At 47.4% G+C, this 26,686-nt stretch overlaps 1 protein-coding gene across 2 annotated transcripts in view; it reads right to left on the bottom strand.

The window, feature by feature from the left end:
- Positions 1-2,866: 2,866 nt before the first annotated feature.
- Positions 2,867-26,686, bottom strand: part of Ifnar1 (interferon alpha and beta receptor subunit 1) — a 34,398-nt gene continuing 10,578 nt past the window's right edge. The window contains exons 3-11 of one of the 2 annotated variants that reach the window (XM_052741165.1): positions 23,951-24,129; positions 21,835-21,989; positions 21,600-21,741; positions 20,713-20,827; positions 16,530-16,729; positions 16,134-16,276; positions 14,182-14,329; positions 12,230-12,378; positions 2,867-10,442 (exon numbers count right to left, since the gene is read on the bottom strand). In XM_052741165.1, the coding sequence (XP_052597125.1) occupies positions 10,215-10,442; positions 12,230-12,378; positions 14,182-14,329; positions 16,134-16,276; positions 16,530-16,729; positions 20,713-20,827; positions 21,600-21,741; positions 21,835-21,989; positions 23,951-24,129 (1,459 nt within the window). In that variant the 3' untranslated portion in view covers positions 2,867-10,214. The remainder of the gene's footprint in view (positions 10,443-12,229; positions 12,379-14,181; positions 14,330-16,133; positions 16,277-16,529; positions 16,730-20,712; positions 20,828-21,599; positions 21,742-21,834; positions 21,990-23,950; positions 24,130-26,686) is intronic. The other variant, XM_052741166.1, reaches the window with a different exon arrangement.

The raw sequence follows: 26,686 nt of genomic DNA, 5'->3' as shown, positions 1-26,686 counted from the left end.
TTTCCTGCCTGACCCACAGTCAGGACAAATCTCTCTCACACCCGCCAGTCCCACAGCCATTCAGACCCAACCAAATAAACACAGAGACTTATATTGGTTACAAACTGTATGGCCGTGGCAGGCTTCTTGCTAACTGTTCTTACAGCTTAAATTAATCCATTTCCATTAATCTATACCTTGCCACATGGCTCGTGGCTTACCAGCATCTTCACATGCTGTTGTTTCTCATCATGGCGGCAGTGTCTCTCTGACTCAGCCTTCCACTTCCCAGCTTTATTCTCCTCCTTGTCCCGCCTACACTTCCTGCCTAGCCAATGGCCAATCAGTGTTTTAATTATTGACTAATCAGCAACACATTTGACATACAGAACATCCCACAGCACTTCCCCCCCCCCCTTTTTTTTTTCAAAAGGAAGGTTTTAACCTTAACAAAGTAAAATTACATACAATTTGGGAATTTGGGCGTAGCTTCTCTTACTACTTCCTGCTGGAGGGGGGCGCTGTATCTTATGGGGAAACAAAGAATATTTTAGGATTATGGAATAGTCCATGAGGGTGTATCGTCTGAGCCAGTTGCCTTCAAACCATTCTGGATGTTGGATCATCTGGGCCATGGTGTCATCGGAGACCTTTCAGGGGGTCTTGGCTGGTCAAACCTGATGTGTCTTAATCTGGAACAAATCCATAGCCTCTGGCTTTCTGTGGAAACAAAAGCAGAGTCTCCTTTCCAAAGTAACATATCCTTATATCCAAATTTTGAAGTCAAGGTACCTTTAAAATATACATTTTGGCATAACTCAACAGCTTTTACAATCAAATGTTTTTCTGCAGTTAAAAGTCCCAAAGACAACACAATGCAGATTCTCTGTGTAATATCCATTTTTACGTGGCTTATTTTTTATATTAATTTTACTGTCTCTTTAAAGACTTTATTTTTAAAACTATGTATTTGTTTCTATAACTCTATTTATCATCTTTTTTGTCTCTTTCAAGCCTACGTATCTTTTACACACATTGTAAACTATTACATCTGAATCTGTCTCATTGTGAATCTATTGCCTTAAACTGCAGCAGCTGTGGCTGCTGGCTCCGCCCACCTCAGCTTCCCAACATGGCTGTGGTTACCGCCAGCTCTGGGAGCTATCATGGGTCTATGCTTTTATCCAAGCAGCAAGTAGCCCAGAAACCCTTTTTTGTTTTGTACTAGCAAAGGCTAAATCCACCATGTAGCTTAATGTGCCACTTGCAGAGGCCTCATTCCCGCCATACTGCAGGTTGAGCACGCACTCTAGGAACCCACCAGTAGCTCAAACCGGCAGCTGCTGCTCATTTGAGAGAGACAATTAGGAAGCTGTTTTAGCTCCGTTTTAGAATCTTTTCTTAGGTTTTAGGTGGAAACTCTTGCCACCACGTTGGACGCCATTTGTAGCTTAAGTTTTCCTGCCTGACCCACAGTCAGGACAAATCTCTCTCACACCCGCCAGTCCCACAGCCATTCAGACCCAACCAAATAAACACAGAGACTTATATTGGTTACAAACTGTATGGCCGTGGCAGGCTTCTTGCTAACTGTTCTTACAGCTTAAATTAATCCATTTCCATTAATCTATACCTTGCCACATGGCTTGTGGCTTACCAGCATCTTCACATGCTGTTGTTTCTCATCATGGCAGTTGGCAGTGTCTCTCTGACTCAGCCTTCCACTTCCCAGCTTTATTCTCCTCCTTGTCCCGCCTACACTTTCTGCCTAGCCAATGGCCAATCAGTGTTTTAATTATTGACTAATCAGCAACACATTTGACATACAGAACATCCCACAGCAGGATCCAGTCAGGGCAAGCACCTCCATGGCTGTGAACACTTACCATTGCCTTGTGTTGGGGACGTTCTAAACACTCTGCCAGCTGTTTGGAAATTATAACTGATATTTTCCAACCAGTTACTACCCTACTGTGCAGGACAGAACATCAGAAGTTGCTCCTCTGCCCCTCCTGTCCACCTGCACCCCTGTACCTTGCATCCCCCTCCTTCTAGCTACCTACCCCCCCCTTCTCAGCCTGGCTGTCTCCCTCCCACTGCACACAGACCTTCAGATGTTCCCTTCTCAGGCTGCACAGAGCCCTTTGTAAGGAACCAAAGCACAGCACGAGCTTTAAGCCTGTGCCCCTCAGCTTCACTTTATTGAGGGGAGGAATAACCACCGCTCCTCTAGAGATTATAATTTTCACTTTGGCAGCAGTGTTCAAAGATGCTAACCACTGAGCCATCTCTCCAGCCATGGTTTTGTTTTCTTTTGTTTTGAGGACATGGCTCTTGCAGTGGACCTAGGTTTGGCTCCCAGTACCTGCATCGTGGCCATAGCCTTTGTAACTCCAGTCCTGGGGATCTAATGCCCTCTTCTGGTCTCTGAGAGTTTCCGGGTATGTACACTGCCCTTTCATACATGCAGGCAGTTGCTCATACACATAAAACAAAATTCTAAAAAGAAACAGCTTAATCAGTTCATTGTAGGGCATGTGAGAGGCAAGCATGCGGAGCTCAAGAACGTTCACTCCAAGCAGACTTTGGTCTGTAGCAATTTAAATTTCTACAAAACAACATTACTATAAACATTGAGATTTTGTTTTGATTATAAGTTAAGTTTGGTTTTATAGTTGTGTAAGGGTTGAAAACTGAAAATTTTCTTTTTCTGTCAGAACCACATTATGGGCTGGAGAGTTGGCTTGGCAGTTAAGAGCACTGGCTGTTCTTTGAGAGGACCCAGGTTCAATTCCCAGTACCCAGCTGGCAGCTCACAACTGCTTGTAACTCCAGTTCCGAAGGATTTGACACCCTCACACATATATACATGCAGGCAAAACACCAATGCACATGAAAATAAATAAACCTATTTATTATTTTTTTTAAAAAGAACACGTTATACATCATTTGCTGACACTGGGAGATGCCCAAGCAGCTTTGTTCTTTCAAGGGGTCCAGACATTTTTCAGGTCCAAGGAACCCTGTATTAAACACATGGGATGGCAGTTTCTTTCTTGTTCCCCAGCTGGAGGGCTTTTTTTTTTTTTTTTTTTTTTTTTTTTTTTAGACAGGGTTTCTCTGTGTAGCTTTGCGCCTTTCCTGGAACTTGCTCTGTAGCCCAGGCTGGCCTCGAACTCACAGAGATCCGCCTGGCTCTGCCTCCCGAGTGCTGGGATTAAAGATGTGCATCACCACCACCTGGCTTGTTTTGGGGTTAACCCTGACTTCAATTCAAAGTCAACTGAGATGCTCTGTAAAACTACCCACCCTAGTTGGAGACGGCTCAGGGGTTAAGAGCACTGCTGCAGTTCCAGAGGACCAGGGTTCGAGTCCCAGCACCCACATGGCTGGTGCTTTACGACCACCTGAAATTCCAGTTCCAGGGCCCAGCGCCTCCAAAGGCTCCAGCTTGCAGTGGTGCACCTACACTCATGCAGGAATCTTCAGATACACATGCAAATATAAGGTAAACTTAAATGTACCCACCCTGTGAGTATGATCAAGGTATGTTATATCCATACATAGAAATATCAAAAGGCTGGGGAAGCAGCTTAGCTGGCAGAGGCTTGCCTCGCATGTACCAAGAGCTGGGTTTGATACCCAGCATCACCCAAACTGGGCCTGATGGCATTTGCTTATAATTTTGACACTTGAAGGTACAGGCAGGAGGACCAGAAGTTCAAGGTCATCCTCAGCCATGGGAGACCCTGTATAAACTAACGAAGAAAAGGTGTCATAATAAACCCATTATTTTATGTAATTGATATATGCTAAAATACAGCCAGCCTCGGACAATGGGAGAATTCATAATGCAAACAATAACCAAAGGCAGCTACAATAGCCACCCTAACATCAGAACCAAATATCAGACAAGAATTATGTCTAGGTATTTTTCACCAGGGTTGAGAGATTAAATCAATATTATGTGGGACAAGTTTACATTAAAAGATTATTTGAAACTCAGATGTAACCCAGGAATTTGTCCGTGTTTATGTGGCAGAATCCCAATTTCAAAGAGGGAATGGTGCTTTTATACAAAAAGTCCCAATTGTCTCTGTATGCTGGTATATTCAGAGCTCAGTGCAAGGCTAGCCAAGGCTAGCCCACCAATATCCAGGCTAAACTTACAGGAAATTTAAATGTAATTCGATGGAATGGGTGTTCCCTATTTTTACTTACTACATCTGGCAACTCTGCATGGTACACACTGCCTTCAATCACGACAGCCATTTACGAATCTTTTCCTTAAGCAGGGCTTGGTGTTGCGTGCCTTCAATCCCGGCACTCAGGGTCAGGAGGATCTCTGTGAGCCCCAGGCCAGCCTGGTCCACATAGTCAATTCTTGGCCAGCTAGGATTGCACAGTAAGACCTTATCTCATCAAAGAAACGAACACACACCAGGCAGTGGTGGTGGACACCTTTAATTCCAGCACTCGGGAGGCAGAGGCAGGTGGATCTCTGAGTCCAAGGCCAGCCTTGTCTACAGAGTGAGTTCCTGGACAGCCAGGGCTACACTGAGAAACGCTGTCTCAAAAAAGGAAAGGAAAGGAAAGAAAAACAAGGAAGCAAACCCCAAACAAAGGACAAACAACCCTTTTACGGCCAGCTGAGCCCAAACGGTGACTTGTTGCCCTCTAGTGGCGAACCCCGTCAATGCATGGACTTTGCATAAGCATGCATTAACAGTCGCCGAGTCAGCGCTGAAGTCTCCAGCAGAGCAGAGAAAGAAAGGGGAAAAGGATCTTTATTTTCAGGATCCGTCTTGGAAGGAGGTGCTCTGCAAAATGCGGTGGATGCTCTTTCCAGGAAGCATGCTCCACAGAACTGCAGGTCAGATGGGCGCAAAGCTGACTTCCACGTGTGAACGTGGGACAGTTCTCAGGAATCTCACCGTGGATGACAGACCTGCACAGACCATGGATGTCTGTGTAAGTCAAACCCTAGAATACTAAACGTCGCTGTGAAATTGGGGAGGGGGTACAGTAACAACCACGTCTTCTTAAGTAATTTAGGACTCACCTTGTAAAAAGGGCTGTAGCATGAATCTTAAAAGTTCTTATTAATAAAATCAAACCTGGAGCCAAGTATTGGGGTGAACACTGGAAGATTAGAGAGACAGAACAAGCCACAGCTAACCTCACCTGGCCAACTTCTCAGCTGATCCTGTTTCCTCAGACTGGAAGCTTCTGTGTTTTCATATCTGAATGGATCTCAGCTGAACTGTGCTGCTCAAAACCTAAAAGCTTAACCAGCCAAATGCTTCTAGTTTCTGGTCCTCACGCCTTATATACCTTTCTGCTTTCTACCACCACTCCCTGAGATTAAAGCCTGGCTTTCTGGGATTAAAGGCGTGAGTCACCATGCTTGGCTGTATCCTTGAACACATGGATTTCTGCCTCTGGAATGCTAGGATTAAAGGCGTGTGCTACCACTGCCTATCCTAAGCATCTAGTGGCTTTTCTGTTCTCTGACCCCAGATAAGTTTATTAGGGTACACAATATTTGGGGGAACACAATACCACCACAAAGGGCTTTCTGTTAGGAACATACAACTGATCTCTCTCTTTTCTTCCATGATGGATCCAGAAAACTTAGGTGGGGGTGTGTTTTCGGTTCCTCTCCTCTTCCCAATTTACTCTTCCACACCCAAAGCCAGACTACCTACCCTGCCAATCTCCTTTCTTCATTTCCATCATTAGCCCCTTTGCAGAATGTCTTCTGCTGACAGGCTGAGGGGGTTGGGGGTGGGCCAGACAGGGCGGGGACCTGCAGGCCACTAGGAAGAAGCACCTTCTTGCCTTTCTTCTTCTCAGAGAAAAACATAGTTTATCCTGTTAATATAACTAGTCCGTCATCCAAATGCACATGTATTTATGCTGCCCTCGAGACTGGTAACTCTGTGGTCGCCCTAAGCCCGAGAGAGGTTGTAAGAAAAGCTAGAGGTGGTCCGGGGAGACCGTCCACAGGGCGAGTGCTTGGTCTGCGTGCATGAGGAACTGAGCGCAAACCTCCACACCTACCAGAAAAGCCAGGCTCCACTGTTCACGCTCAGTCCTAGCATTGGGGTAGACAGGAAGATCCCCAGAGCTCACTGGTCAACTACCCCAGCCAGAACCACGAGCTTCCTCTTCAGTGAGAGAGCCTGTCTAGGGAACAGGTGGAGCCAGAGGCAGATGCCACATGTCCCACTCAGACCTCCACACTTGGGCGCAGGTGTGAACACTGTGACACCTGCATGCTCACACTCATGCCCAAGTGTGTGCTCACATGTAGCACAGACAGACACACAGACATAGGAGAGTGGGAGAGGAGGAGAAGGAGGAGAGAGAGACAGAGACACACAAAGTGAGACAGAGAGAGAAGGATGGGGTTTCTCTGTGAAATAGTCCTGGGACTCACTCTGTAGACCAGGCTGGCCGGGAATTCAACAGATCCGCCCGCCTCTGCCCCCTGACTGCTGGGATTAAAGGCATGTGCCACCACTGCCCAGGGTGAGTTTCGAATGTAATGAATTCAAACATTCCCTCCTGGAAAGATAGGAGAAGCTTCCAAAATTTAGGAAGCTAGGAAACCTTCAAGGCTCAGGAAGTCATGGGATCCCAGAACCCTCACTGAGGTTCCGAAAGCAGGAACTATTGCTTAAGGAAGAGGAGACCCCCAGCAGAAGTGCCTGCAAGTCAGACAAGGGCTCTGAGATGCGGCTTTCGAGTCCTCATCTGAGCCCGGGTGAGACCCCTGAATAAACTCCCTGGCTCAGCAAGTGACACTTCGGGCACTGGTTCTCAGCCTGCCAATGCTGCGACCCTTTACTATAGTTCCTCACAGGCCAGGCAGTGGTGGGGCACACCTTTAATCCCAGCACTTGGGAGGCTGAGGCCAGCCTGTCCCAGAGTGAGTTCTAGGACAGACAGGACTATTTCACAGAGAAACCCTGTCTTGAAAACCAAAAACCAAAACCCAAACCAAAAAACAGTTCCTCATGTTGTGGTGACCCCCAATCATAATTCTTTTCATTGCTATTTCATAACTGTAATTTCACTATTGTCATGAATCGTAAACATCTGGTATCCAGGATACCTGATATTAGAGCCCCGTGAGTGTCATTCGACTACCAAAGAGGTCCAGACCCTCAGGCTGAGAACCACTGACTTAGATGGCACCCTTGGCACCCTCTTTTTGGTCTGTTGTTGGTTCCTGACCCTGGGTGGTGACAGTTCTTCACGTTCACCTAGGAAGAGTCAGGAGCACCGAAAACCAAAGCCTGAATGCAACTGGGATCTGTCACTGTCACCAAGTAACAGGGCACTTCTCAGGAATACAGATGAGTTTATTATTTCCTCCACTGTGAGGAAGGAAACTGACAATACAAGTCACGTTCACCCCGAGTCTCCTGAGCAGAGCAGAAGGGCCCTCAGGATGCGTGAGATGGAGGGTGAGGGACAAACACTCGCAAGGGACAGGAGTTTGCATACAGAACAGCAGAGTGCAACAGTCTTGCCCCGCTCACCTCATGAAGCCATCTGCAGGATGCTGGCCACAGGGCATCGGTGTCCTGCTGCTGTGAGCACCTCTGGCACACAGAACCCCAGGTCAACAGCACCCACCAAACCCAGAGTTCTGGCTCCAGTTTGTTATATAAAACCATTTGACAGCAGAGGAGCCTCAGACAAATTACAAAAGGACAAGACACAGACTTGGTGCATAGAAACAAAACATAGAAACACGATTATTTTCTTCCACCACCAACCAGAATCAATACCTGCCTCAATTTCAGATCTCACTCATTCGGTAGCTGCCGAGCCCTGTCTGTGCCGGGCCCTGCACTATTACAGGGGCTGGGGGCACAGCGAGGAACTTAGTCCGTGCTGGGAGCTTCCGCAAAAGGAGAGACAGGCACAGAGAAAGTGCAGGCCGGGCACACAGGCTGCAGTGGTCGGGGGGGGGGGGGGGGGGGGGGGGGGGCTTGGGAACACCTCCCCCAGCCCCAAGAGAACTACGAGGCTGTCGGAAGTCAGCCTGCTGAGCTCTGTATTTCATACACAAACACACACGTCTCTACACCCGTACACACTCACACCATGCACTCTTGCTATGTGGCTCGGGCAGGCCCGCATTCCTCGGCAGCTGGCAAGGGAACAAGCAGGCACCATTGGGCCTGGCCTATTTTTAAATGAACTTTTTTATGGGTTACGGATTTCTGCTCAGTCTTTAAGTGATTCTAACCTAGAACAGCCTCTCTAATTTCAGACTCAACTGTTAATAGGTGCTTTCTGGCAATCCTAATGGAATGCAGCCAGGTCACCTGTGTGGGTGGCGTGTAGATGTTCACAGCCGGTTACTGTTTACATCTGCACATGCACATCACCAAGACCACGTCACATTAATCTTAGGGGGTGCCGGGCTTCTCTAACTATCAATATTTCTCAGGCAGCTTGTTGGTGCCCTCAAGTGCATAGTATTTCTTTTCTTTCTTTCTTTTTTTGGTTTTTTGAGACAGGGTTTCTGTGTGTAGTTTTGGTGCCTCTCCTGGAACTCGCTCTGTAGACCAGGCTGGCCTTGAACTCACAGAGATCCTCCTGCCCCTGCCTCCTGAGTGCTGGGATTAAAGGCATGTGCCAGCGCTGCCCTGCTAGTATTTCTTTCTTTAGATTTTAAATTATTTTTCTAAAAAAGGTTTGACTTTTATATGTATGGGGGTCTTGCTTACATGTATGTATGTGCACCGTGCACATGCCTAGTGCCTGAGGCAACCAGAAACCCATGCTGCACCCTCTGTTGTGAGGCACAGTGTGGGAGCTGGGGACTGCACTTGGTCCTCTGCAAGGGCAGGATGTGCCCTTAACCACTGAGCATCTCTCCACGTGCACGGCATCCTGAGCACCATGACTGCTCAGGAGAGCCTGTCATCTCACAGCACCCCTTAGGAAGCACCATGCAGACCACCACAGAGCACACGGGTGGAGCTGCCAAGTCCAGGGACAGTGCAGTCCCCCCTCACCTGGTGCTGTCACCCTGAAGACCTGGGTCTGCACTTGTAAGGGGGACCACCCTCACTGGTGTCACGTAATGTCTGCACCTTCACGTCCCACATCCTAACGGCCTTGTTTCCCTGCAGGCCATCTTGTCAGAAGGAGCTCTTCCCCGGGTGAACACAGGATGAGCAGCACTGGGTTGGAATGTTAAAGTGTCACAGTGCAGAGGGCAATGGGGCCTGAGGCCACAGCCGTCATCCTCATCTGCTCCTTTGGCCTGGGACTGAGAGCTCCGCCTGCCTCTGTCCCCAAGTGCTGGGACTACAGGTGTGTGCCACCACGCGGCTCAGCTCCTCTCAAGGCTGGGGTCCTGTCACGCCTGCACTGACAGTCCACCCTGGAGCTGCCGGGATTGCTAGATGTCCTGCCTACAGAAGATACTCATGAGCATCACTGTGAAGTGGATTCTAGGCACCTGCAAACAGCACCAGGCAACCAACTCCTCCTCCCCTCACTATGTGACACTTTTTAAGTACGTGGATGCTGAGAAGGGGGACCCGAATACTGGGGGACAGAGGCGAGGTCGGCCTCCATATAAAGTAACACAGAGAGGCTACTGAAACGCACACAGGGCGTTAATAAGAAGGCTGGCTGCACGTGGTCTTCCTCCTCACCAGTTCACGAGCTGCTGCTTACTTACTGACGACCCACGTCTGTCCTGTCACTTCTGTCCTGTCACAGGCATCTCCTAGATCCACACGCACTAGAGTGGACCGTGCCTCCCCAGGCCACACTGAGATCTCCACGGCTTCAGTGACCTCTGAGTTCTAGTCGGACGCCGCTGCTGTGGTCAGTTAGGGGTTAGGAAGTGCTAGCGTAGACAACAGTACCTCTGAGACACCTCAGGAGCTACGGCAGTTCTAGACATGTTCTAGACATCCCCTAGGAACATGACACACAGAGAGAGAACACCAGATGGCATGTGCAGCATGGGCCACACCTGCGGCACAAAACAGCAGCCTGGGATTCCAGCTGTCAGCAGATATGGCAGCCACCTTCAGTCAAGCCTGCCTCCTCACAGACGAATGCACATCACTCCAGACTGTGGCCATCCGCGTCAGCAGTGGAGAGATGCCGCGTCTGCTGGCCTGGGCTCTGAAGGTCTCGGGTCCCAGGAGGGCCGCCCACCCGGATCTCCAGCAGAGCCCGCTGTGGGCGGGTCAGTCCGAGGGCCTGAGCCCTGCACCACTGTCACTCCCAGTACTTCCCTCTTCGTTCGAATAGTTCCCCGAGTCCTGGCTGGTCTGGGAGCTGTACTTCCTGTGATCTTCCTCGGATGCTTGGCTTTCTTCTGTCACTGAGTCTGTGTTTTCAATGATGAAGCACCTCTCGGTGTGTTCCTCGGGCATCAGAAACAGAAGGTTCTTTGAAGACGGCTCAGAGAAAAACTAATGATAAAAAAGGAAAGGAGCACAGGTTTACAATAGAAACTGATTTTCTAGCTCTGACTTCTTTGCTTTCTTATGTCCAACAGCAGCAGACCTACCTTTGGGCGTGTGCATTACAACAGAGAGCTAGACTCAGCACCGCACCGTAAGGCTCAGAGGGCTCAGGCAGACTGCCAGGCTGAGGCCTTTTTTGGGTAAGTCTGTGAAGAATGCTTAGACAGACACTGAGCTGTCCAGGCTGGGTGGGGACACTGGGATCATGGTCATTTGGAAGTCACAGCGTCCGGTTCACCGGCACTCAAAAGCACAAGTGAGAGATGACATCTCCCTGCTGATCTAGCTGGAAGGAGCCGGTTCTGTTCACAGCGTGGCTGTCAGTCCCAGAGCACCAAGGGGAATTTAAAACTCCAGCATGCGGGAAGTGAATGCTGAGCTCTGAGGGCTTCCTGCCTTTTACAACTCGGTATCAGGGACCCCTCTTACAGATCTTGCTCACTTTCACACGGCAGCATGGTCATCAACTACTCCCCTGGACCTCTTTATCCAAAGCCTGACCTCTCGATCCCACCACTTCTCAAGCGCAGCCTGCCCTGCCCTGGGGGGAACAGATCGTCCCTTGGGTCCCAGGTTCGAGGATTAGCCCTTCCACACTCAGTGCTATTACTTAAGGTGCTAACCTCACAGGAGTCCTGAGCGAAACACTCATGCACCATTAAAGGAAACTCCTGGTTTTGGTTTCACTGAGACTTCACCCAGGGGACTAGGTGAAGACAGATGGATAACAGGGTAATGGCGTTTCTGATATGGTGTGAAAAAGCACACAGCTAACAAACGGTACGACACATGCGGCAAGAGGTCAGGGACAAGTCATTGTTCCGACTGCAACATACGTCACCAGTGAATGGTCAAGTGCCGCAGAGAGCAGACTATGGGAATCAGGTGGCTCCTTGTCTCAGACTCACACATGTTCATCTCAAGTGTCCTCCAAGACTGACCGTCCTACAGCATGCTAGCCCCTCACCCCGTGACAAGGACACAGGAGAAGAGCAAGAAGGCACACCAAGGTAACTAGTGTTTATCCCCTGGCATCAAGTGCCTGTGCTGGGAACAGGAAGTGGGAAGCCTCACTCATGGAGAAAATGTGCGCCCTAGACTGCATCGAGACTCCAGGTGACTGCTGGGGCAGAGCTTCACGGTCACTTCTTGGGGCTGTCGTAAGTGCAATTGATGATTCTGCTACTGTCTGCTGTCCACTTCCACTTTTGCTGCTACATTCTTAAATGTGCTCATTTGCAACAAAATACAGCTACTGCAGATCACTCCTGAACAGAACAGCTATTACACATTAAGCCATTGTTTCTAAGATTTTCTTTTTTTTTGAGACAGGGTTTCACTGTGCAGCCCCGCCTGACCCTAAATTCACAGAGATCCACCTGCCTCTGCCTCCTAAGTTGAGGTTAATGGTGCATGCCATCACACCTGGTCTGTGACAGGGTCTCTCTGCAGGCCTGGCTGGCCTGGAGTTTCTGAAAACCTCGTCTTGTTTTTGGAGATAGGATCTGACTACTCAGCTCACACTGGCCTCAAACTCACTGCAATCCTCCTGTCTCAGCTTCTGGAGTTTTACAGGCATGCACTACCATACCAGGCTTCCACATCACTGGAATTCTGAAGAAACAGTCACATCATCTCAGATTATTCTCTGGACATCAAGAAAGCACAGATCATCTGTTGACTCCAAACATTTGCTCCCCATTTCCTAGCTGGTGATAAGAAGAGAAACTCACCTCTTCAATACTGGGGGGAGGCTTGGGGGATGAAAAGTACACACAACTGAGGTATTTCAGGAGGCTCCTCCCAGCATATAAAACCAGGACCAGGACAGAAAAAATCACAATGCTAAGTGCAATCATAATCCAGATTTGGGAAGAATTTCCTAAAACACATAAATGATAAGAGCATCAGCACATTCTTTTTTATTTATTTTTTAAAATTTTTCGAGACAGGGTTATTCTGTGTAGCAACTTGGCTATCATGGAACTCTCTCTGTAGACTAGGCTGGCCTTGAACTCAGAGATCCGCCTGCCTCTGCCTCCCAAGTGCTGGGAGTAAGTCGTGCGCCACCACCATCTGGCCAGCATCAGCACATTCTTCTGAGACCAGCCATGGGAGAGGAGAAACAGTGTCCTGAGAACCTTTTTGGGTAGCACTTAAAACACTGCTGTGGGCAGTGACAGTCACACTTGAAGACTGTCCTGAGCAGTGAGCCTCGGATGAAGAGAAGACCCGTATGAACAGAGGGTCGGTCCATCAGCTGGTGTCCCTAGCTCTTGCACGACTTGGACCCCACAGAACTGGCAGAGCCTTCTGTGGCTAAGCCAGTGACCTCTGGGAACTAAAACACAAAGCAGACCAAAGCATGGGCATTTCCACAAGCTCACTGAAGACTAGAGAACAGAAACGTTACCAGTGAGTGATCTGGGTGTCTGTCAACGAGCAGTAACTACAGACATGTGACCATGTGAGCACTGGATGAGGAGCAGCACTAACTACAATGATCATGTGAGCACTGGATGAGGAGCAGCAGTAACTACAGACATGCAACCATGTGAGCACTGGATGAGGAGCAGCAGTAACTACAATGATCATGTGAGCACTGGATGAGGAACAGCAGTAACTACAGACATGTGACCATGTGAGCATTGGAGGAGGAGCAGCACTAACTACAATGATCATGTGAGCACTGGATGAGGAGCAGCAGTAACTACAGACATGTGACCATGTGAGCACTGGATGAGGAGCAGCAGTAACTACAATGATCATGTGAGCACTGGATGAGGAGCAGCAGTAACTACAGACATGTGACCATGTGAGCACTGGATGAGGAGCAGCACTAACTACAATGATCATGTGAGCACTGGATGAGGAGCAGCAGTAACTACAGACATGTGACCATGTGAGCACTGGATGAGGAGCAGCAGTAACTACAATGATCATGTGAGCACTGGAGGAGGAGCAGCAGTAACTACAATGATCATGTGAGCACTGGATGAGGAGCAGCAGTAACTACAATGACCATGTGAGCACTGGATGAGGAGCAGCAGTAACTACAGACAATGATCATGTGAGCACTGGATGAGGAGCAGCAGTAACTACAGACATGTGACCATGTGAGCACTGGAGGAGGAGCAGCAGTAACTACAGACAATGATCATGTGAGCACTGGATGAGGAGCAGCAGTAACTACAATGATCATGTGAGCACTGGAGGAGGAGCAGCAGTAACTACAATGATCATGTGAGCACTGGATGAGGAGCAGCAGTAACTACAATGATCATGTAAGCACTGGATGAGGAGCAGCAGTAACTACAATGATCATGTGAGCACTGGAGGAGGAGCAGCAACAGGAAACAGGAACTGAACTGAGCAGAAGAGCGTTCCATGGAGGACTCGGCTGGCTTCACTTCTGATTGCTGTGGTTCAGGAAGGACATTTTCTACCATTTGAAGAAAGAAGAAATTCTTCACTAATCTCAAGGCAGTACTTTTTTTTTCTGCAGGCCAGAAGAGGCACCAGATGTCATTACAGATGGTTGTGAGCCATCGTGTGGTTGCTGGGAATTGAACTCAGGACCTCTGGAAGAGCAGTCAGTGCTCTTAACCGCTGAGCCATCTCTCCAGCTCCAAAGGAAGTACGTTTATCACCTCTAGCTACATGAAGACATCCAGAAGCTTCTCACCTGGCCTCGTTTCCTTACACAGCGTCTCACTGAAGCTGCTGCTCTTGTTCCACACGGCAAACGAGTGTACCCTGGCTTGTACACAATACAGAGTCAGTGGCTGCAGGTTCCCAATGGTAAACTCTGGGCTTTCCTTCACCATTTTCATCTATAAAATAATAAAGTCAGTGATAAAAATCAGTCACTTCATGAAATCTGACAGAGAATATGTATTTTCTGGATTCCTTTTCTATTCATGATGGTCTCTTCCCAGCACCTAGTGGCTATGTATCCAAGGAATATCAATGTTAAGTGACCCGTCATAATCAAATCAGTTAGAAATCTGTTTTCAAAACAGCACACGATGCCTCCTCCCTCAGGTCATGCTATGCCCACTGTAGCCTACCCACTGTAGCCTAACGGTGGGACAGTCAAGGGTAAGGGGTTCCAGCCTCGCTCTGCCGCTGCCCACAGTAATCACCACACAAGCTGTGCTGCCTGGTGGGAGCATCTCATTGGTCCCTTATTTCCTGATCTCTGAAGTGAGAATTGTCTTTACCGTCTGTATGGATCACCCAGTGCTACAACAGTGCTGTGTAACATTTCAACACTCATTCGGCCACAAACTGGCTAGGGCAGGTCCCTGAGGCCTGGCCCACCAGTCTCCTCAGTGAGGAAGTGAGCAATACTCACCGCTATTTGCCACCCAAATGAACTGCCAACACTGCCTCCCAGAGTTGTTATGAAGAAAGACAGGGCAGGTCATGTAAAAACCTTAGCACAAGACAGGCTACGAGTTGCTGCTGTGATCACAGGGACACCGTGGGACAGCACAGCCACTGTGACGTACTAGTCTGTGCCAGGTATCTCACATGCCACCTCATTTCAAATCTGACCAACACCTGGGAAACCCGAGCTGCTAGGGATACCACTGCTTTAGAGAGCAAGAAACCTGTATAAGGTCAGCCATAGAGTCTGTCAGCACGGGATCAGAATCAGCTGGTCTGACCTCAGGCCTGGCGAACGCTGAGGACAGTTCTCAATGAGTTAAGGGACGCTGCAGTTGGTATAGGCAGACAGAGAAGTGGAAGCAGACGGCGCTTTGGGATTTGTTTAAATGCCACCACACGTGAAGAGACAACAGTTACTATCTCAACCGCACCAGATTTTAGGCTTGGTTCCTTGACTGAAATTCCACGGGGTTCATGCGTGGGATGGATGGGTTCCGTCAAATGACTGGTTCAGAGCAGCACCTTCTCATTACTACTCCACAAGGAGATGTGTTTGCTGTTCTCCCCCACGGGTTATGCTGAACTCTGGAGTCCACAGACGTCATCACAGCGAGGCTCTGTCAACACTGAGCTGCCCTCTGAGGACAGGTGACAATCTGGAGCTCCTTGGTTGCCACACTTCTGAGGGAGCACTACAGACACCCGAGAGAGCCCCGTGATGTAAGGACAAATTTACCACAATGAATGACCTGGCCCAAATGTCATTCTTGCAAAGGAACCTTAGTTTGGAAAGTACTTGGGAATCACGATAAAATGGATCTAATTCCATAGCAATAGACTCAAGATATATTTAAAAACTGGCAAGATGGCCTAGTGGGTAAAGGTGCTTGCTGAAAAGCCTGACCACTGAGGTCAATCCGTGGGAGGTAGATGGTAGAGTCACTTCCCCAACCTGTCCTAGGCCTCCATGTGTGCCCTGTGATGCACACACAATACATAGGTAATTGTAAACATCCACGCACGCACAACAAAGTAGAGCCCAGATGCAGGCAACCTGTAACTGTCATGCAGAACATGGAAAAGGCTGACATTCACTCTACTGCACACAGTCACAGTCATAGATGGTTAAAAGGCCTCCCTCAAACCTTAAAGCACAATTTCTCCCTCTTCCTCCCTGCTCAGTTTCTTTCCCAAATCACAGTTGTGAGGCTAAGTCACAAAGTTCCTGTGTAGGCTTTTTACCTTAGTATTTGAAGTGTTTTCCCAGACACTGACTTCATAAGTCAGTCCATGACATGTGGTGCTGGGGCTGTCCTGACAGCTGACGTAGACAAGCAATGAATCCCTGGACGGGGTGACGGCAATGACTGGAGGGGGAATGGCAGCTGGGGAGGCACAGAGAGAAGAAAGGTGGAGTCAGGCACCTTCAAACAATTCTACCAACTTGAGCTAACTGAGGAATTACAGCGCCATGTAAACCACTGACCTAGGGCATGCATGAACCACACCCATAATCTCAGCTCTCAGGAGCTCAGGCAGGACAACTGCCATGAGTTTGAACCTAGCCTGGGCTACCCAGTGAGTTCCAGGCCAGCCTGGTCTAGTGTCAGATGCTGTCTCAAAGAAAACTTGACTTACTGTATTTTTGAGAATTAATAAGTTTCTCTTCAGACCAAAAAGATGTGTTATCTCCATGTGATGCTTGTACCCGGAGAAAGAAAGTTCCTGTGTGGACGGCATCCCGAGGAAAGACACAGCGCGTAGTTCGGACATCCGCACAGGTCGGAATGGTTTCCCATTTATCCAAATAGCTTCCAGAAATACTTTTGAAATAGCTACTGTGGAAGAACAAAAACAAAGGTTAAAGTAATCGTTAAATCAGTAAACATGTATGGAGTGACGATTTATAATACATCAGACACTGCAGTAAGAGCTACGGTCCCAGAGACAGTCTCCCCACTTAAGAAACTCGAGGAACAATGGAAGAGGCCCTGATTTCCAACAAAGGAGAGCTGGGGATGCTCCAGAGTGTGCATGTACTTCTCAGTAGTGTGGCAAGCTGTTCCTCACTGTGTGTGTGTGTGTGTGTAGCTAAAGTTTTCCTGCCTGGCCCACAGTTAGGACAAACTCTCTCACCTGCCAGTCCCACAGCTGCTCAAACCCGACCAAGTAAACACAGAGACTTATACTGGTTACAAACTGTATGGCCGTGGCAGGCTTCTTGCTAACTGTTCTTACAGCTTAAATTAATCCATTTCCATTAATCTATACCTTGCCATGTGGCTCATGGCTTACCAGCATCTTCACATGCTGTTTGTCATCGTGGCGGCTGGCAGTGTCTCCTGACTCAGCCTTCCACTTCCCAGCTTTATTCTCCTCCTTGTCCCGCCTATACTTCCTGCCTAGCCAATGGCCAATCAGTGTTTTATTTATTGACCAATCAGCAACACATTTGCCATACAGAACATCCCACAGCATGTGTGTGTGTTTGTGTGTGTGTTGCGGGATGTGTGACTGTGTGAATGTTTGTGTGTTTATATACAGGCCTTAAGTTGATGTCAGGGTATCTTGGTCACTCTCCACTTTACCGAGACAGGATACCTCACCCAACTTGCAGCTTGCTGACTTGACTAGTCTAGCTAGCCAGCTTGCCCCAGAACACCCTGTCTGACTCCCAGGTGTTGGGATTATAGGTGCTGCCACACCTGTAGGACTTTACCTGGGTTCTAGGGATCTCAACTCTGACTCGTGTTTACATCGTGAGCACTTTCTCTGCTAAGTCATCTCTTCAATACATGTTTATAAACACATTATTATTATAAAAACTGATATAAACATTCAGAAATAAAAACTTACTAAAAATATTCAAACCTCATTTTGTCTTATGTGCTGGCTCGTTTTGTGTGAACTGGACACAAGCTATAGCCATCTGAGAGAAGGGAGTCTCGAGTGAGGAAATGACTGGAGAATATCCAGGCTGTCAGCAGACAAGCCTGTAGGGCGTTTTCTTAACTACTGATCTATGGGGAAGGGTCCAGCCCACTGTGGGTGTGGACACCCCTAGCTGGTGGTCCCGGGTTCGAGAACAAAGTCCTGAGGAGCAAGCGAGTAAGCAGTACCCCTCCATGCCTTTGCATCAGCTCCTGCCTCCAGGTTCCTGCCCTGCTTGATCTGAGTTCCTGCCCTGACTTCCCTCAGTGATGGACTGATACAGAAGTACAAGTCAAATAAACCCTTTCTTCCTCAAATTGCCTTTGGTCACAGTGATTCATCACGACTGTAACAATAACTGCTGGAGGCTGTGGGAGTATACAGCAGGTGACAACTAGTACTTCACAAGGTGACCTAGCCGATGACTGATTCTCCGATGGGGAGCCCCCATTTGGCAAAGACCATGGGGGTCACTGACTCTGACTCGTTTGTTTCTGTCTGTAATTCTCTCATGTGCTGCCACAATTCCTCCCTAAACACAACGGCTGTAGGATTCCTTCCACAGCCCACTGGTAGTGCGTGTTACACTTTGGGGGCACACTTATAGCTGTGGATGGATAGGAAGATGATTTCTGCTTAGGTTGTATAATTCTGATGAATAGAAATAACAGTAGGATATTTTTCATTACTAAGACTGACACAGGAAAATTCTCAGCTAAAAAGACAGCCTTTTACACATTTAGCTGATTTTAGACTTTAGAACAAATTAACAACAGACTAGCTGCCCTTGCAAATAAAAACACACAAGGACAAGTTCCCAGGTGTCTGTTAAACCAAGGTCAGGCATGAAGAAACTGGTACACATTACCCCTGCAGCAATTAACTTTCTGCACATACTCCTAACTACTCAAGGTTCAGCCAACTAACTGTTTATTGTTTAAGTCCTGAATTTCAATGTCACTCTCTGTCTGGGAACCCTGACCACTCAGAGCTACATGCTTACTTTACTCACCATGCCCAGTCAGAATGGCCTCCCTAGCTTGAGAAAAACTGTGTGACTTATCATGTGTTATGAGAATGGGTCGGACCCTGTATATGTAACTTACATCTGTCCAGAGTTTGGCTGTTGAAGTGTGTGTGTGTGTGTGTGTGTGTGTGTGTGCAGAGACAGCTGTGTAGAAGATGAGTGGCTACGTAGAGGAGAGAGCTTGTATAGTTAGATAGAAAAGAGATGTGTATGTAGGGCAGAAATGTGTGTGCAGAGGAGAGTGAGAGAGTGAGTGAGAGGGATGCAGAAGAGAAGTGCAAAGTGAAGAAATGTGGCAGGGTAGAGAGACGTGTGTAAGAGACAGCTGTGTGAAGAGATGAAACTGTATATAAAGTTGTGTGGAAAATGTAGCTGTGGGAGATAGATTTTCACAAGATGAAGTAAAAGAGAAAGTTACCATCAGAAAGTATGCGCTTCCTTATTTTCCCCTCAGATAGTAAAGTCTAGCTAGCCCTTGCTGCATTCTTGGAATTTTTGCATGCCCTGGAGGCGGTCTTGGAGCAGGGTCTCTCAAAGGCCACCAGTACATAACTGAGAAATCCTACCTATATTTTAACTTTTCTTAAAGCTACTTTTAACTATCATATGCTAAAATACACTACTTAACAGTGCACAATGTGCATACATATCATCCCAAGTCCACAATCAAAGACTTCAAGCTGGTAGTTTCAAAGTGATCATGATGGGAATATTTCTGTCACAAAATTCAGCCAACACTACAAATAGGGCTTTTCCCTTCTGGAAAGGAAGTTGCAGCATCGACATACCCCTGCAAAAGTGCCATAACACAGATCCGTGCCATCCATTGCAGAGCACATCCCACCAAGGCTAAGCCCCTACCTGAGACTAGAGATAAAAACCTATTGGCCAATAGACTGCAACTCAAAGCATCTCACTTTAAGGCCAGAACCACAAACCTCCCAGTTGGCTTCCTCAGGCCTGGTGCCACTTGAGCACAAGGCCCCACACAGAATCTGGCCATATACAGCTTTCCAAAACAGACTCCATGCCACCTCCCCTCCAGCACAAAATTCCCAATGGTTCCCAAAGACCTGTAAGATAGGCAGCCAGGGCCAAGCCTGGTCCCACACAACTCCTTTTGTTTTCTAGAGTCACTTCTCCTTGTCCAAATGTCCTGCTCTCCCAGGACACCCTCCTACCGCGGCAGGCAACATTCTAGGACACCCCCAAGGCTCCTGCCCTCCTCTGCTGCACACCTCCTACCATCCTCTCCAAGGGTGTGGGCAGGACCTGAGGAGATGGCAGCCGCTTTGCTTTCCTGTCAGCTTACACTATCTGGCAGGAGGAGGGCTTTTGAAGATTTAGCTAAGGACCCAATCCGCCATTCTGAGTGAAAGAAATGAAACATCTTGGTGGACATGACCTCTGAGATGAACCTTAACACAGGTGTAAAGGTCACAGTCCCCTCCTAATGGCCTCTGAGAGGCTGCCTCAAGTAATACAGCTTTAAGACATGGCTTCTGTCCACAACGACAGGATCATGCAGGACAAAGGCAAGTGTTGGATGAAATCACCCTTCTCAGTGACATTCATTTTTCTTTTCTTTGTGTGTGAGGAAGTGAGTGTGTGCACATGTGGACCAGTATGGTGTATGCATCTGTGTATGTGCTGGGATGTGTACAGCGGCCAGGGCTGGCCATCAGGTGCTCTGCTCTGTCACGCTTCACCATATACCTTGAGACAGGGAACCTCCACTGAAATTCCCTCTTCCCACCATCACACCCACCTCTCAGTCACTTTGTGTGCAGCAAGTTGCACAAGAAGTCGTATGAATGAAATAAAAGCAAACTGGGTAAAGGAACAATTAGGACAGGAACTTACGGGAACCACTGCGCTCGGAAGCTCACGTTTGGAGATGCATAGTCCCAGCTCAGAACATAGCTCTCACCATCAGCGTCCACTTCTATGTTTTCTGGCACAGGCATTTTATCTGCCACTAGAAGCCAAAGAATCCATTAAACATACATTTTAAACTGAGACTGAACCATAGTTGTCATGTTTGATTTTAAGAATCAAAACGTACTAAATCTGTAATTAAAGCCATGAGCAAGGCCAGCTCACACCCTGACCATAATTGTTGGCAAGGTTGGCAGTGACTTAAGTGTTTCAGGCTGTTTTCATTTCTGACATTTCATCTGTAGTGGTATGCTTTGGGTACCAACCATTCTGCTGGCAACTACATGAGGTATTACAGGCAAGTAAAAAACATTTATGATACTATAAAAATTTTAACTTTTAAGTGAAATTAACTTTCATTAGTATTGAGACAAAAGTTATAAAGTAGCCGGGCGGTGGTGGCGCACACCTTTAATCCCAGCACTCGGGAGGCAGAGCCAGGCGGATCTCTGTGAGTTTGAGGCCAGCCTGGGCTACCAAGTGAGTTCCAGGAAAGGCGCAAAGCTACACAGAGAAACCCTGTCTCGAAAAACCAAAAAAAAAAAAAAAAAAAAAAAGTTATAAAGTAAATGACTTGATTCTGTAAGTACTGTTATTCTTCCTTCCTTTGCGCACGCATGCACGAGTGTGTGTGTGTGTGTGTGTGTGTGTGTGCCAGGTAAGTGTTCAATCACACATCCCGACCCAATACTTTGTTTTAATAATTATTAACCCATCATAAACTTCATCACATAACATGGTCCAGAGGAGAAAATGGCCCAGTCAAAGGCTGTCATGTTCAGTTACTGATCTAAAGCCGAGCTCCTCCTTACCTGTGGTGTTTATACACTGCACTGCACTGTAGCTGCTGTGTTTCCTAAGGAAAAAATGTATTGCTTCCACTTTTAAACAGTAAGTAGTCTCCGGTAACAGTTTTAAAATCCTTTCTGTGTAATACGTGGTTTCAATAATTTGCTATAAAAAAGATAAAAAAATATACAGTCAAATTTTAGAATTCAAACACCTCCTCCTTTCTCACATCAAACCAAGGTAAAAATAGAAACTTACTGTCACACCTGAAGACTTCTGCCAGATTACTATCTTGTACCTGAAGCTAAAATTATCTCTTGCCCACATGTTTCCACCTTGTCCGGGATGAGTGATGTATACTAGTATAGCTTTATCTTCAGCTTCTAAACGTACTCCTGGGGGGCCAATGTGAGCTGTTGACATCAGAGAAGAATTATATAACTTCAGTAGTACCATTCCAAAATGTTCACAATAAACAACGTCTGCCCCTGTCGGGTAGTGGTGGCCCACACCTTTAATCCCAGCACTCGGGGGGGTGGGGGGGTGGGGTGGGGGGGTGGGGGGGGGTGGGTGGGTGGGGTCGGGGGTGGGGTGGGACAGGCGGATCTTTGTGAGTTCGAGGCCAGCCTGGTCTACAAAGTGAGTTCCAGGACAGGCTCCAAAGCTCCAGAGAAACTCTGTCTTGAAAACCCAAAACAACGTCTGCCCCATGTGGTAAGACAGAGGGAAGCCCTCACAGGTCTCACACCTTGGGAGGACATGGCAAGAACAACGCCCAGACAAAGACATGCACATACACACTGCAGAAAACCATGTACAGAGCAGGGACTGGCACAAGCAGGAAAGCTGTTCTGCATCCTCCAAGCAGAAGTCTGAAGAAAGCATGGAGTTGTGCAACACACAGCAGAGAAGCAGCCCAGGCCCTGTGGATCACCTGTGAAGTCTCTAAGACGGGACGGTGCAGGGTGCAGAGGGAGGGCTCAGAAACAGTCTAGACCTGGCTGGAGCCCACGCAGAGGGAATGGCAGCAATTTTAGAAGACACTGGGGGACTGAGCTTGGCCGAGAGTCAAACCCCATTCAGGTTTGAGAATGATCAGCCTGGCCAAGGGAGGAGGAAGCAGCAAGGTCAGCAAGAAATCAGTGAAGAAGACAAGGGCCTCGGCAAAAAGGTAAAAGATGTCTCGGACATCCTCACCTGATGGGTCAGACGGAATGTGTTAAGGTATAAAATGTAGGAAAGGGTCAAAATGAACCCAGGGTCTGAGCTTGAGCAAATTACCAGCTGATGTCATTCCCTGAGACATGAGGGCTACAGGAAAGGCTGTGAGGGAGACTGAGAGCTCCACTTGATTATTCTACTGTGAGATGGCTTTAACATCTAGGGAGACACTGGATGGACATGGTGACACCAGTCTAATGCTCAGAGGGAGCAATGGGGCAGGGGAGGTAATTCTGGGAGTCAAAGCAGGTTTAATGACTAGGTCTTCTGCAGCCCAACCTTGAAATCTCCTGGAGAAAAGACCAAAAGAAAAAGAAAGAGGAAAAAACTGAGTGAGCAGGAGACTGAGGAGCGAGCGGTGCCCCAGAGAGCCAGGAGAGGAAGAGCTTCGAGGAAAAGGAGCCATGTCCACGCTGTGCTCAGACGCACCGAGCCTGAGGAGCGGGGATACATCTGTTAGAAGAGGTGGCTGTGACATCGGCAGAAGTAATAATACATGAGAAGGAAGAAAGTGAATGGACAGTGATGAGAAGGGAATGGGAGGAAGTGACAGACAGGGAATTCAGGCCATTCCTTTTTAAGACCACGACAGGGTAGTGTTTCCTGAATTCTGGTCTCTAGATCTCTTTACACTGCTATAGAAATCATGGAAGCTGTCAAAGGCCTGTTTACACTGCTATGTGCTTTCACATCCAGCTACTGGCCATTAAAAGAGATAAAATTACAAAATGTTTGTGAATTCACAAAGATGATAAAACTATCAGACACACCGCTCAAAAGTACATTTCCAAAATCAACAAGAACTTAAAGGTGTGATATTGCTCTACATTAAAAAAATCTCATTAACATGTGACTAAGCGACAGAGACCCCTGTCTGCAGTCAGTAAGTTCACACCGGGTGTCTGGTGTCCTTTCCAAATTCCTGTGTTTATAGAGATATCACAATGAATGAGGCAAGTCTCTGAGTTACTAGGGAAAGCCTTGACTTTATGGGACTCCTAAAAGGCTCTTGGCGATGACACTTGGAGAGCCACTCACAGAGGCCAGAAGAATGGGCCTCAGCGGAAGGGAGCGTCACCACGCAGATGGATGGGGTCACAGAGAACTCTGGTGACATTTGCTAGAGAACAACACAGCCAACAACGTTTCTTACCTTTTTGAAAAGGAATAAACGGGTCACCCTCATTCCATGGAGAAGTGCTCTTTCCTTTTTCTGCTCTTACTCGAAATGAGATTTTGATATAAACATTTGTGTCCAGTAAAGAGAATTTGCATTCGGTCCCCGTAATATGTTGACACCCAGGCAATTTTAACCAGTTTTCCATCTCTTCTCTTTTAATTGAGAAAAAAAAGACTGAATGAGCTAATCTATACATATAGAAGTTTCAAATACATTTTCTATTAACCAACATAGTTAGTTTAAGAATTTATTTCCTATGTTAAGTGTCACGTGTGCTGAGTATGTGAGCCTAAGTGAAGGGCCAGAAACAAAATACAAACAAACAAACAAAAACAACAATGGTTGCAGCTAAAAGGCCATGGGCAATGTGCAATGGACCGCACAAACTGTGCCCAAGGCAATTCATAAATTTGTCATTTGGAACAACAGAGGCTGCTGCCATCAGGGACATTTCTAAAGCAAATGCCTTCAAAGGTTATGTGCTTTACCAGGTCTCTCCAAGCTGCATTACCACATGAGCTGCGCTATTCACAGCAAGGTGGTCAGCAACCCACTTGTGAAGGCTGGAATGACTGAGTACCCCAATCATGATTTAGACCTGTTGATACTGCCCTGTGACCTCCACCAAAGCCCACATACAGAGACAGCTTCATAATGACAGAAGAAAAACATCTGGGAAAAATACAATGGAAATCATACTTAGAAAAAGCATGTCTTTGAGATAATGTCTGTTGACATTTACCTGATACCCTCTGATTCCTTTTGGATACAGATGAGCCAAGTTACTAATTGAATATGTCAGATATCTAGTTAATTTTTGTTGTTCTTTGAGACAGGGTTTCTCTGTAGCCTTGGCTGTCCTGGAACTCACTCTGGCCTCAAACTTGGAGATCTGTTGGCCTCTACCTCCCAAATGCCACCATCACCTGGCCATTTAGTCAATTTTTTTTTTTTTTGGTTTTTCGAGACAGGGTTTCTCTGTGTAGCTTTGCGCCTTTCCTGGATCTCGCGCTGTAGACCAGGCTGGCCTCGAACTCACAGAGATCCGCCTGCCTCTGCCTCCTGAGTGCTGGGATTAAAGGCGTGCGCCACCACCGCCCGGCCATTTAGTCAATTTTTAACAGAGTTTTCACTTCAATTTTATGAGTGGTTATATTAGCAGTTCAAGGAAACAGAAACAAATGATCCATGAGACAAAAGCAGATATGGCCGGCCTGGTTCAAGACAACTGTGTGACTTCTGGGAAATGGGCCTGCATCTCTGACTTTAACTTCCTTATTAAAGATTGGAATTGATCTGATGATGATGGCGGCCTTCTGACCCTCTATGAATAGACTGCCTATCCTAGGACAGATCTCAGCACTGTGTGACCCCTTCTGACCCTCTATTAAAGCTGGATGCACCTGGTAATTGTTAAAGGGAGATCTGGAACTAGAGATAAGATTTGGAAAAGGAGAAAGTTTCCTTAGCACATCCACCTGGCCTGGGCAATAGTCCGTGTGAATCTTTACCTTCTCTGCAGATGGTCTGTTCTCAGAAAGTCTGGGAAGTTTCTCAGATAAGATACTTCTGTCCAGAGATGGTTCTGTCCAGATGTTGCTAATGACGATAGTTACAGAGAGGCTTGAAACTAGGGGTCTTGGCTGTGTCTGTTGTTAGCACAGACGGAAGAAGGTTGTCCAAATATTCCAAAAGTAATGGGGAAATTGTGCCCAATGAATGATCAAACACGTTGTTCTTAGACAAAGAACTGAATGGAAAGCTACGATAGCACACAAGAAATCATCCCAGGAAAACGGTATCTTTTTTTTTTTTTTTTGGTTTTTCGAGACAGGGTTTCTCTGTGTAGCTTTGCACCTTTCCTGGAACTCACTTGGTAGCCCAGGCTGGCCTCGAACTCACAGAGATCCGCCTGGCTCTGCCTCCCGAGTGCTGGGATTAAAGGCGTGCGCCACCACCGCCCGGCTGAAAACGGTATCTTAATATTCAGGAGCCAGCGTCACCAGGGCTTCTGGAGCCGGCCCAACCTCTGGAGGCCCTTGGCCTCTCCCAGGTGTTAGCTTTGTCACAGTCAGCTCAATTCCTACTTCACATTTCTGTGGCTCCCAGCAATCCTCTATGAATAGTCAACATAATCTAGGACAGACCTCAGCATTAGGTGGTATGTCTCCTTTGCTCTCTTCCAAAGCAATCACTCTGTTTCCTGGGGTCTTTTAAAGATTTCTTTTAAAATTGTGTGTATATGTGTCTGTGTGTCGGCATGTGTATGTTACTGTGGGAACCCATGGGTTCAGAAGCTTGGGAAACAGCTGAAGCTAGGGCTGTGAGCTGCCTGGCCTGTGCCGAGCACCTAAGCTGGGTCCTCTGCAAGGCCAGTGCTTTACTGCTGAGCAGTTAAACTTCTTTAGACCCCTTGGCAGGTCACTGTAAACAAAGGGATTCCAGTGGAAATGTCCAATCTGGAAAATTTAGGAGACTGGTCTTAGTAGTCTTAAAATGGGGCATGGTTGGGAATGGTGATCCATGTTTAGAATCCTAGCACTGGGGAGGCTGAGACAGGGGGATTGAAACTTTGAGGCCAGCCTGGGCTAAACAGTAAGTTTGAAATCATTCTAGACTATATAGTAAGACTCCACAAACAACATTTCAACAAACAAACAAATATAACAAGAAAAAACAATAAAATTAAATAATAAAAGTGTGGTGGGA

Source organism: Peromyscus californicus, unplaced genomic scaffold (assembly GCF_007827085.1).
Source record: "Peromyscus californicus insignis strain IS unplaced genomic scaffold, ASM782708v3 Scaffold_16__1_contigs__length_79575227, whole genome shotgun sequence".
Lineage (NCBI taxonomy): Eukaryota > Metazoa > Chordata > Mammalia > Rodentia > Cricetidae > Peromyscus > Peromyscus californicus.
The sequence above is the reverse complement of the archived record's forward strand: the minus strand, read 5'-3'. Positions and strand labels throughout refer to the sequence as shown.